Genomic DNA, 12,621 nt, shown 5'->3' on the forward strand with positions numbered 1-12,621 from the left:
GTCATGCCCAGTCCCAGGGCTTGGCTGACTTCTGTTCTCTGAACCCTAGAGTTGTTAGCTGAGGCTGGAGCATGAAGGTTACCCCAGCATGGGAGCTGCAGGTTGAGTATTGTTTTTGCTGAGATTCCTCACATGTCCCGAAACTTTCTGGTTATACCCTCTGCTTCCAGCACCAACCCAACAGCATCACAGTGGAGGAGCTATTCCTGTCCTGCTCATTGACCATCACATGCTGAAGAGGGTTTGCAAATATTGCATAGTCAGGAAACCTCTATCAGAGCAGCATTCACAAAACCTTAGTGTGCTCAGAGAATCCTGGCTACCCAGCATATGCAACCTATTCGCTGGGAACAGGTGTAGGTCGTTGGTTGTTACCACGTTTAGTGGATTGAGTGGGGCATCTCAGACATCTCAGATCTGAGCTCTGGCTGCGACATGCCCTCTGACTGCACATGCCAAACACCCATAGCCAGCCCAGTTGTGAACATTATCATGTGAAGTTCCCTGCTATTGCTAAAAGCTTGTAGAGCTTCTGGGTTCACTGTCCCTCTGGGAGTATCTGTGGCTTCCAAACTTCTGGGAGTTATGTCTCTGCCTCAGAGCGAGCCCTCGTCTGGGACATGGTTTGTTTTAACGAATTGTTTTTGCAGGAGCACAGGGTGCCATTGAGGCTGCTGCTATTGAAGTGCTTTGGAGCCATGTGCAACTTGGATGCTGCCGTCATCTCAACGCTTGTAAACTCTGTGCTGCCGATGGAGCTGGCCCGGGACATGCAGACTCACACACAGGGTGAGCCAGAGCAGCTGCACCCAGGTCCCTGGGAACGTGTCTTTCTATGAGATGGTTTGCAGTAGTGCTGGTGGCCCCCCTTTGCCTGGCTGCTCTACATGTCCAGTGCTTGGGGGTAAATGGTATCTGGTTTTAAAGTTACTGAGGTTATTACAGCTGTAAGTTGAGGATGCACAGGAGGGGATGTTTCAGTCCAATGGTTTTAGTCTAGCTCTTGAACATGCCATTAATGATCTGCGTCACTTCTTGTAGATGTCTTAAAGCACATTTTGAGCTGTTCCAGTTTTGTTTCATGATGCTGACAACAGACCTGCAGATCTCAAGGAAGATCTCTTCAGTTTCTCAAAGTTTTTCTGTGTAGGGATGGACAGGTCTGCACAGACCAGGGACCATCACATCCATTTCATGTGAGCCAAGTAAAAATCCAACATGATCACCTTGGGTGTGCATAATAGATGTTCCTGTCCCCAGCTTCCCACCACAGCCTGTACCAACATGAATGTGGTGGACAGGACTAATGGGGCTGTGTCCTTATGTCTGGAAAGGACTATGTGAGGTGAAAATCAAGCCTGTGGCATGGCTTTGCACTAGTCTTTGCTTAGAAGCTTTGAAGTTTGAGCATTTCAAAGGTGAGGAGGGCCTGCAGAAGTGTTTCAGAGCAGGGCAAAGGACTTGTGGGGTGGGACTGTGATGATTACTCCAATATTGGCTGTGCTTTCTTTTTGTGCAACTGCTGCTTACCAATTCTGTGCCATGAACTTGTCACACTATTGGTGTTTGATCTGGTGAAGCATCTTCTCCAGGCTGAGGTTTTACTGCCCAAGAAGCAATTAACACTTAGTTATGGGACTGTGCTTCTGTGACAACATTTCTCCTGATTTTGTGCTGCTGAAAGTAAACTTTATTGTGCCTCCATCACTAATTCACAAAGATTGTCTGCAGGTGAGCATCCTGTGCACCATGACCAAACAGGCTTTTGTCTCCTGTCCTGTTCCTGAGCTGCCTTTGTGCAGGCAGGGCAGGCTGCTCACCCCTGTTAGCCCTTGTCTGGTTGCAGTGATGCTGTGTCTTGTCTGGGGCTGTCTCATCCCAGACAGCACAGGTAACTCAGCCTCTTGGTGTGATGGAGCATGGAGGTCTGACCTAGGTGAGTTCTGCGCACCTCTGCTGATCTCCATATAGCAGTTATGGCTGGAGCAGGCCTGTCTCCCAGTAACTGTTAGACCTGATTTGGGGACCTAAGAAGTGTTGCAGTGGAAGTGGGTGAAAAGTGGCTCTGCTGTGTCCTCCGAACTGCCAACCTGCAGCTCTGCAGCGTCTCCTCTTTCCCTGGCTTCATCTCAAGGTGAGGCTTTTTTCCAGTGCAGTTGAAGGGTCAAAAGCTGCTCTTCCTTTGCTGACAGACCACTGTGTGTCTACAGGAGGCTAACAAATCGGTGTCCTGATCCTGTGCTGCCTTCCTTGTGCTGAGCTTATGGTAGGCACTTGTGCAATGTCATCTATGTGGCGTCCAGTCCTCTTGGCCTTTGCAGCAGGGCTGCAGAGAAGTAACCGTCCTTGACCCAAACAGGTCTGTCCTTTGGAGGTGTTTTAGGTCATTAGTAGTTCCCTCATACCATTCTGATGCTAATGGCTCCATGTCCTGCCAGCAAATGGCAAGCAGTACCCTGAGTGAAAACATGACCTTGAATCCTTGAGCTTATTTTGGTACTAAAAACTGGGGAATAAGCAGCTGATCCCTTCTGTGGATGGCTGGAGCCAGAGCAATCAGTGACAGCACTGGGGGAGCAACTGAGGAGTGTGGAACTGGCTGCAGCAGCTCTGTGGGATCCCTCCTGCCTTCTTACTGAAGAGCAGCTGAGGCAGAAGCTCTGTGTATGGATGCTGGGTGCCTTTGGTGAGAACTTTACCTTGGGACTAATGCAGGCATCTTGGCTGCTGGCCAGTTCTTCTGCCAGATGCTTGGGTCTTATTGCTTCTGAACAGCCCCTTCCCTCTGTTACAGCTGGCCTGCACATGTATCAGTGTTAGAAGACCTTATAATAAGCCACAGCAAGGCAGAATTAGCCAGAACAATCCTGAGGAAAACAGACGGGGATAATCCAGTCTGTAATCATGACTTTCTCCCCTCATTGCATCTCAGTGTACAAGTCAGCTGTCAGGCTCCTCTCCCTTCACTTGTGGACAATTGTGTCTGCTCCAGTGCCTGAAGTTTGCACTGCTATATTTAGAGGGTGGAAGCAAGGTCTTCAAAGGTCTCTGAGAAATACTTTTTATACCTTTCATACTAATATGAGTTTCTTACCAGTATCTCAGTAGGCTTTGAAAATGCAGGGTAGTGAGCAAACAGCTGCATCTCTCCTGCCCTTCATGGCTACTTCAGTGATATTTATCAGTCTGTCATCAGCAGTCCCTCTGCTTCAAGAGAGCTGTGTTGATGTTATTTACTTTCTTGCAGCCACTGGTGCTGCTCTGTAAGGTAAAAAAGCTGTGTTTTGACTGACAGTTACTCTGTTCTTCAACATAGTGAGTCTTGGCTGAGTCTTGCTGCAGCTGGGACATCCTGAAAATATAGAGTCTGTGCAGAGCGAGTGTCCCAGGTTAATCTGGATTTGCCCAGAGTCCAGCTTTCTGAGTGGTTTCAGCATCCTTGGATTTGCCATCCTTAGGGAAATACAAGATTTCCCTCCTAGTCATGAAGTCTGCTGTCAACGAAGATGAATGGACATCAGTTAATAGCAGATGGGCCAAGGACATGTAAAACTGCCCTTCTCCCTCCCATCTCTAATTAGTCTCTTCCTCCATATTTGCTACAACCATGTTTATCACTGGCTTCTGGTTCTCAGTTCATTACTTTATTGCTCCTGATGTGATGAAAGCCTTTCTAGGAACATGGGAACAGCAGGTTCCTGTGTCTGCCTACTGCAGTATCCTGCCTCCAATACCCAACGCCGTGGAGGAAAGAATGAAGAAATTGTGTGGTGAACAGTTTGTCAGATCCCTTTTTTGCTACAGTGAGCTTTGGTCTCACTGTCACCTTATAGCTGAGAGCTTCTTATGTAAGTGTGAATTATATTTAAGTCATTAAATACCCTCCCTCTCTGTTTATCAAGAGTAAACAGCAGTTTTCAGCTTTCCTTTGCTGCCACATGGTCTAGAGTGCTCTCCTACAGTCTTAATCTTGTTAATGCTGTAGTATCTCTGGTTAAGCCCTGAATGATCTATTTTTACTCAAAGTGTTTGCTATTTGAAAACTCAGGCATCTGGTGGAGCTCTGATCAAGTCTGTGTATGCTTAGTTTATAGAGGCTTTGCTCACAGAATTGACTTTCCAGGGGCACAGGGCTGGAATGACTCACTAGCATTTTGTCCCCCATGCTAACAGTGAATCTGAGAGCTGCCAAGTGTTGCAAACCCTTTGGCCAAGTCCAGGAGTGTGCAGTGACAGTGAAGGCATCTGGCTGTGCAGTCAAAGCCAAACTACAGGGTGCAGGTGCTTAGAGGTGGGTCGATTTGTGCATGAAGAGGGGAAATATCTTAAAGGGTTTGGAGAGGGTGCTGGAAGCAGCATGTGTCATGGCAAGGCAGCAGTACAGCTGAGACAGGCATCATATATTGAGGGAACTTTTTTCTCCTCTAATAAAAAGTAGTTTGGGTCAGTTTTTTATAAATACACCCTCAGTTTCCTTGGAACAAATGCCCCTGGGCTCTTCCTGGCAGATGTAGCTGAACAGTATTTAGCCAGTATGTGTGGTAACCTATACATAGTAATACTCATTTTCCTATTGTCTTCAGACTTGCTGAACTGGATGGAGGCTACACTTGATGACACAGATCCTATTCCATACCTTTTTTTTTTCCTTCTGCAAATATCTATTGAGATGTATCCATTAAATAAATTCAGGAAAGGCACTGGCAGGGGTTTTGTGGAGCATTCACATACAGCTGCTGCCAATGACAATTGTGTTGGACTAGCAGGGTGTGGGATATATCATTGCTGGAGAAGTGTGTGGCCTGGGAGGTGGGCAGATGCACAGCCTGAGTCCTGAGCAGTGATCTGGTCTCCCCAGGGACCTTTTATACCTCCAGGCAGAGCTGAGGTAGCGAAAGTGGAGCAGTGCAGAGATGGTAACAAGCAGCATGGCTGTCTGGGGGTGGTGTTGGTTTGAACAGGCAGTATTTGGAGGTGGACAGATGGAGGCTTTTTCTGGGTTCAGTAATTGCATAACTATGGGATGTGTCCTAGAACTGTGCAGGGGAGGTTTTTAATTATTCAGATCAAGTTTGCCTAGATCCTCTGAAGTGGAGAGGAGAAAAAAATCAAGGATTCTTGTTGTGATTATTTTTAAATTGCTTTGGAAACACATGGCACAGAAGGCGTGTGGTGTGCTAACACAGGGGGAAAAACACCCTTACAGCTCAGTCAATACAGGAATGAGGAACAGGCTAATCAGTGTTAAATGCCTGTACTAAATGTGGACTTCCCAGCTGCAGCTGGGGAACAGAACAAGTGAAGAGCTAATGTCAGGACCTTTGTCTTGCAGATCATCAAAAGATGTGCTACTCTGCACTGGTGCTGGCCATGATGTTCTCCATGGGGGAGCCCCTGCCATATCACCACTATGGTAAGAGTGGATTATGCTCATGGCTTGGCAGGAGCTGATGGTGGGGCATCTGGTGTCAGCTGGCAGACACAGGGAAGGGACCTTTCCTGGTGGCCGAGGTGGGGTCAGCTCAGTGAAGGCCTAGCAAGAGGAGGGTCTGTTCTTTATCAACAGAGCCTGGCAGCTGAAGCACTAGGCTGAGATGCCAGATTTCCAAGTAGCAGCACAAATCTGGGTTAGAGCAGTGGAGGGCTAAATGCCATGTTATAGGAGAGGTGGATTTGCCCATCACTGTAACTAAGTGGCATTTTGCTTTACCTCTGGCTTGTGAAAGAACACACTTCTTACTTGCTTTGGAGACTGCTGATGAGGCAGAGATCCCAGATCCCTTCATGAATGCCCACTAAGGCTGTCAGCTGCATAATGTGGCCTCTTTCTGGTCTCTCTTCTAACAGGATAGTACAGCCTTCTGTAGTTCAAGCTCTTAATGAAAGTGAAGATGATTAAGGGTATTGCAATCAATAATGAAGTGCAAATGTTCTGCCTGTTTTCTCCTCTGTCCTTTCATTTAAGCCTTCAACCAGAAAGCCCTGCCTACTTCTTCCCAAGGCTAGGTTGTGTTCCCTGTATTTGGGAAACTGTGCATAGTTTTCCTAGTTTTTTGTAAGTATCTCCTCAGCAGCCTTACCTTAACACACAGTAAACATATACAAGATTTAAACTGGTGCAGTAGAGACTTGAATGAGCCTCCACAACTCCTGCCTTTCTCTCCTCATGTAACCCTGGCAGTTTTTTCCTGCAGGTGGACTTATTTGCACGAGCTCCTGAGCTTTCCTCATAGCTAAATTGAAAAAATGGGTTATTATTAATGATCTAGATTATTAGGGATTTTTAAACAGATTAATTAAACCAGTGGTCGAGAATACAAATATCTTGTACTTTGAAGCCTTCACTGGCAGCAGTGGTGCTGCAAGAGCTACAGCAGGATTTGGTGTTTTATTTACTCAAAATAATTGCCAGTGGGGGACTTAATTTCAGCATTCCCTTGCACTGTGGATAGTTCTCTGAGCCACTTGGTCTCTTACAGAAAGACACTTCAGTGGTCTGTCTAGTCCTCTTGCAGGGCTGTTCATTCCCTGGAGGCTGACATTAGCTCTCCACTAATGTTTTTTAAGGATAAAAGCTCAGAGAAGTGGCTTGCATGGTCCCCTGTTGGCTGATTTATTTTCACTGTGCTGTAAATGCCCCTTTCTCCTTGTGCAGAACATCTCAACTCTCAGTTTGTGCAGTTCCTGCTGGATGTGATTGAGGATGGGCTGCCCTCAGACACCACTGACCAGCTGCCTGACTTATTTGTCAACGTCCTTCTGGCCTTCAATCTCCACATTCCAGGTTGAATTGGCAGGATTTCAGTGGTCTGGACTGAGGGTGTGAAAAATGGGGAGGGAGAATCTCACTGGGTCTTGATGGTACTATAACCACCCCTCCAGCTCACCAAGTTTCTGGCACTACAGTATTTCAATATGGTGCAAAACCCTAGAAGAAAATATGGCCATGAGAACAGACCACACATCAGGTCCCTAGAGAAGGGCATTTGCCCTCTCACTGCCTGTGTGTTTTGAAACCTGTTGCAGTGTAGTTCCAGGTCCTACTAAAAACGGCCGCTCCATAACCCGGAGTCTCCTGTTGCTCCAATTGTCTTTAGTTAATTACTTGCTCTTATTCTGCTTTCTGACTTTATCCTTGACTTTGTGGAGAACAGGTATGGATAAAGCAGCAGTGACATGTCCAGTAATTTACCTGTTATTTTGAGTTGTGCTTCATTAAAATTCATGTGAAAGTTTCTAATTTTATGTGAAACTTGATTGTACAGAGACTGATTGAGTATATCTCTGGTGCTTTCATTCATTACCCTTTCCCACACTTACCCACACTCTTGCTGGCTGCAGTAATTAGGCAGTAATGCATGGCAGGCACTGTGTTTCTGGGGTTTACTGCCCACCTGGGGCATAGCCAAGAGCAGTGACGTGTTCTCTGATGCTAAGAACACGTTAAATGATATTCTGGTTGCTTATTAGTGGATTGAATTTTTTATTCCTCTGTCTTCAAGAGTCATCTGTCATGCAGTTCAGTGGTGCAGCATTAGTGCAAAAACTCTTCTAAAAGCATATTATATTGATGCCCTTCAATATAAAGGATCCTGAAGCACTTTGCAGCCTGTGAAATATTGCAGGCCACAGAAATAATCAGTGCTGTGCTGTTTGTGTGATTCTGAGTGTGCACACACACGTGTTAAGGTCTGCTAGGGTAAATGTACTTTAGTTACAACAAATCACCCCCAAAGCAGGCTAGGAGACAGTTCCTAGAAGAAATCTTCAGCCCACACTCTTGCATACCCTGATGTTAAATACTGGGAAGAGCTTTTCCCTTCTGGGATGCTCTTAAGACCTGTTGAGAGGACTTTCAAGACTGTAAGTTCCAGCTGGGCACTGCTGATACCAAGTAAGGAGATAAAAGAGAGTCGAGCCCTTGGCTGCAGAGGGTTGTGAGCAGAGTTCATTTTTGGCAACATAAAGCCTTTGCAAGATATTTCCCAGTGTTCAGCTGGCAGAGTGTGAGTCCACATGTGAATCAGATGTACAGGGAAAGCACCAAGGCCCAAGTGTTTCATTTGCTGTTTCCAGATTTACTTCACCTTTCCTCTCTCAACCCACCTGCTCTGTGGGGATGAAACTTTTCATAGCCCTGATAGACTGTTGTTGCCCAGAGCACTGATGTGAAATAGGAGCTCCCCATTATTTTACTTTATATTGTTTATTTTATTACCATGGTCTTCAGGAAACAGAGGGATGTGCTGAAGGGGTTTCTTTCTTAGTTCCAGAACACAGTGTGATCATGACTACAATAAGCAAGCACTCGAATGTCAAGACTTTCACAGAGAAGCTGCTGCTGCTGCTGAACAGAGGAGGTGAGCATGTGTGGCCCTCTTACATGCCTGGCAGGAGGTACAGCTCCATGTTGGCTCAGGGAGACAAGCCCAGTGCTCGTTACAGGATGGGATGTCAGGGATGAAGGTAGTTGGGGAGCTGTTGGCTCAGACAGGATGTGCTGCTTCCTGGTGAGTTTGTGAGGGTGGCAGTCTGCATCGTTGAGGAGGGAGCTGCACAAGGAATGAGGTGATGCTGATGGCATCTAGGAAGAGAGGAACGACCTCTGAACTGCCATTTACATGTACTCCTGGGTCAGATCAGCCCCATCTCACAGCATGGCCAGCTCCCACCTGGACGAGCTCTTGTCTGGGAGGAAAGCTGGTCCTGCATCACTTCTGTCCTTGGGCAGGACTTGGTGAGTGCTGGCACACAAACCTCAGCCTGTGCTGGCAATCATCTACCTTGGGGGAGAGAGCCAGAGGGAGCTCTTGCCTTCCAAAATGCTACCTTGATTGCAACTTCCCATTTCCGAATCGACAGCAGAGGGTTAGCATTGTGTCCTCTCCAGGCGTGGAGTGAAACCCATTGCACGTAGAGCTGTGGAAGAGCAGATTGCTGGAAAGCTGGAGATCTCTGTGGGAAGAGCAGTGCCAGGTCTTTCAGCCTGTGCTACATGATGCTATTGTGCTTTATAATACCTTCTGGAGCACAGGGGCTTTGCTGCCTGAGATTCATTTTGTTGATTTGCTGGAAATAACTCATCCCGTGATGCTTGCAGCTCATCCTACTCTGGCTTTAGTTCTCTTTGGGGGAACAGATCACTGTCTTCACCCTATATCAGCTTGAGGGCAGCCGGCACCTCAGTGCTCTTCTGTCTGGCCTCCTCCAGAGCCTTTGTTTAGCCCTTTCCCTGCCAGATTCCCTGCAGGGATCACCTCCAGTGAGGATCTGGGTGAAAAAAGAGTGGGGCCACAACCTAATGAAGATGCTTCTCTTTTGCCTGCCTTCCTGACAACTCCTGGCAGGGGCTGCAGTGGTCCAGAGCCCCTCTTGGGGTCTGCAGGGATGTGTTTTGGAAGAGAACAAGATGTGGTGACTCATTTAAACTTGGAAGTGTTTCTTTTCTTGCTTCTGGGACCATACTAGCTTGGTCTCTGGTAAAAGCTTATTTTTGGTACAAGCTCTGACATGCTTTTCAGGGGGGTCATTGGGCAGACTTAATAAACCAGGGAGAAAATGAGTGGTGGCTGTTGAGCAGCAAGGGGAGGCACTGAGAGGTGATGTGCTAATGAACTCTCACCTGGGATGGTAGGTGAGACATAAACAGCAATTAATGCTAATCATAATGAGTTTGGTCTCATCTTGGTAACCTACAGAGCTGCCATCCTGATTACACACCTTTGTGCAAGACACTGAGATCTGTGGGCACAAATCTACCCACAGGCAGGAAGGGGCTGGATGAGGGCGGGACAGCCTCCTCTCCAGAGCCTGTGGGTCTAATGAAGGGATGTGCACTGAAGATGGAGGAGGGGGGCAATGGGGACCATGTGTGGCTTAGCACAGTCTCTCTGCCTCCCACAGATGATCCAGTTTGCATCTTCAAGCATCAGCCTCAGCCACCACACTCAGTGCTGAAGTTTCTGCAGGACATCTTTGCCAGCAAGGATACAGCCAGCATCTTCTACCACACGGACATGATGGTCCTGATAGACATCCTGGTGCGGCAGATTGCTGATCTCTCCCCAGGAGACAAGGTGGGCACTGGGGAAGGGCACACAGTCTCAAAGCAGTGGTGTTTCTCCTGGCCCCCTGTGGGTCCCCCTGGTGCAAGGCAAGTGCAGTCCTGGGGCAGTACAACATTTCTGGGTGGTCAAATCAAATTTCTGGGGAGCTGAGGAAGAAAGGGGGGCGTTATGCTACCTGGCCCACGGGCATATTTGAAGAAACCTCTGTCAGGGTTCTAGTGTCTGCAGCCTTCTGACCAGGGACCTTTGGGAAGAGGCACCCTCTGTGAGTAGTAGAAGTAGGAGGAATTCCTCTGGATTGGTATTTCAAGAGGCAGGGACTCTGCATTTGTTTGAGGGTGAGTGAGGAGCAGCACTGGGTTGCTGTGGGAAAAGCAGTGTTTTCTGTAGTTACTAATGAGCCTTAAGGAGAAGCAGGTGCCTCTGGAGTCCTGCTCTGGCTGGTGGTGCAGCAGCAGCTGTTTCTGTGCTCATGCTATACTGGAGGCTGGCATGCTTGTTTATCTCACTTTAAATCTTTCACTGTGCTCTGTGGTTTGTCTCCCCTCCCACTTGGCAGCTGAGGATGGAGTATCTGTCTCTGATGCACGCCATCATCCGCTCCACGCCCTATCTGCAGCACCAGCACCGCCTCGCTGACCTGCAGGGCATCCTGCAGCGCATCCTGGGCGAGGAGGAGGAGGACCAGCAGTGCCAGATGGACAAACTGATCATCTTGGAGATTTACAAGGAGTTTCCAGAAATCTCTCCTGGTACCAGCTAATGCTCCTCAGCTTGGACTGGAGTTTGAACCACTTGGATCAATGACGTCTCTTGTTGACACTTTCTCCCCATTCCCTCCCAGTACAGTTCATACCTTATATCCCTCTGTGCGAGGCCTAAGGTTGGGACAGTGTTCACCAGCCCTTTAGAAATGCCAGTGGCAGAAAGGGCATGGGGTGCCCCCAGGGCCTGGTGCCCGGGGCAGTTGGAGTGGGTTGGGTGCTGGCGCGTGGTTTTCCTGCAAGACTTGGGCAGGAATTGTTTGGGCAACTGGTGTTAGTGGGAAGGGCAGAGGACTTGCAGGGGACTTAGCAGCTGGTGGGGGTGGGATGTTTAGCTGCACTGGTGTCCCAAGGTCCTGAAGAGAAAGGCCTTTGCCTTAGAGTATCACCACTTCTTTTCCATGTGCGTCTCTCTCCCTGCAGTGACCAAGTGGAGTCCGCTGGTGCTTGGAAGAAGCTTTTGTAACATCTGTTTTGTTTTCTGCTGCTAGTGCCAATGTGCTGCAGCCCTGCCAAGGGAAGGTAGCTGCTTGCTGTCTAACGCCTCGTCTAGTGAGCCTTTCACTTCCTCCTGGTCCTCAGCTTTGCCTTTAGGCAGCAGCCCACCTTGGGTCATGGAGGTCTTACTGCAACAGCTGCTTTTTTCAATCTGCTTTCTATAGTGATGTTTAAATTTCAACTTCTTGCACACTGGAAGCCTAGAAGTAACAGTTATGTGGGTGACGCTGCCTTTAGCAAGGCCTTGGCCTGGACACAGCTCAAAGGCATGTCCTGCCAAGTGAAAGCTGTCGCTTGCCACCCCTCTCACAGGGTTGCCTCTGAGCAGAGGGGCTGCCTGTGGGCAGGTGTGCTCTGTTCATGAAGCGTGTGGATTTCTTGCCTTGAGCTTCACAGTAGCTCTGCCTCACTGCCCTCCCTCTCCCTGTGGCAGCGCTCAGAGGCAGCGTGAGCCTGGTGTCCAGTAGCTGTTTGTGACTATGCTATGTGTGGGGAACCCTTATTTATATTTCCTCTAGGTTTCTAGCAAGTGGCATTAACCTATTTCCCTGTTACAGATAGTCACACACACTAACGTGGGTCTCTTAGATATTTGTGTGCACAGTCTGGTCACTCCCTGTCCCCAGGTCTTCCTTTGCAGTATCCAGTGTAGGAGCTGTTGCAAAGCAGAACTGGAAATACTGGGCACTGTATTTACTTTTTTCTTTGTTTTTTTATTAGCTTGAGGCAAGGGCATGAGCTCTGCTCTGCAGGCCTGGACTGGCCACTGGGGCAGTGATGCTTGGGAACAGAGGGGGTTGGCCTGGCAGCCAAGGGAAGCAAGAACCTCCTGAATTCAGCCTGGGAATGCCCAAGCTTAATAACCACCCTAGTAGAGAAACCTATTTTTTCCCTGTAAAAATGTATGAATGTCAAAAGGGATCCTGTATTTTCTTAAACACTAAGTGTAACCTGCAAAGGAATAAAAATGTCTTAAACTGGACTTCTGTGAGCATAGCCCTGCCTGCCCTGTCCTGTGATGGGGGAACCAGAGTTATGGGGGTGGTGCAGGTGCCTGCTGCCCACTGAGGCAAAGCAGTGGGTGCTGACCTCCAAATGGGAGTAACACAACACTTCTCCCACACTCAGCTTCTTGCTTTGTGTTTTTCTGCAATGCTGCTGGCTGACAAGGAGTGGTGGAGGGCAGCAGCCCTTGTGATGGGCACAACCATCATTCCTGGGGGCCTGCCCAGCATCCCTGCTCCAGATTAAGGGTTTGGCAGAGCTGGACTCAGCAGTTCACTCCCCGCAAG

At 48.3% G+C, this 12,621-nt stretch overlaps 1 protein-coding gene across 4 annotated transcripts in view; it reads left to right on the forward strand.

Annotated features, from left to right (window-relative positions):
- NCKIPSD (NCK interacting protein with SH3 domain) overlaps window positions 1-12,311 on the forward strand; it is a 51,252-nt gene extending 38,941 nt beyond the window's left edge. For 3 of the 4 annotated variants that reach the window (XM_071550854.1, XM_071550852.1, XM_071550855.1), the window contains exons 8-13: window positions 651-789; window positions 5,333-5,413; window positions 6,656-6,784; window positions 8,268-8,360; window positions 9,904-10,076; window positions 10,627-12,311. In XM_071550854.1, the coding sequence (XP_071406955.1) occupies window positions 651-789; window positions 5,333-5,413; window positions 6,656-6,784; window positions 8,268-8,360; window positions 9,904-10,076; window positions 10,627-10,830 (819 nt within the window). In that variant the 3' untranslated portion in view covers window positions 10,831-12,311. The remainder of the gene's footprint in view (window positions 1-650; window positions 790-5,332; window positions 5,414-6,655; window positions 6,785-8,267; window positions 8,361-9,903; window positions 10,077-10,626) is intronic. The other variant, XM_071550853.1, reaches the window with a different exon arrangement.
- The last annotated feature ends 310 nt before the right edge of the window (window positions 12,312-12,621 follow it).

Source organism: Pithys albifrons, chromosome 3 (assembly GCF_047495875.1).
Source record: "Pithys albifrons albifrons isolate INPA30051 chromosome 3, PitAlb_v1, whole genome shotgun sequence".
Taxonomy (NCBI): Eukaryota; Metazoa; Chordata; class Aves; order Passeriformes; family Thamnophilidae; genus Pithys; species Pithys albifrons.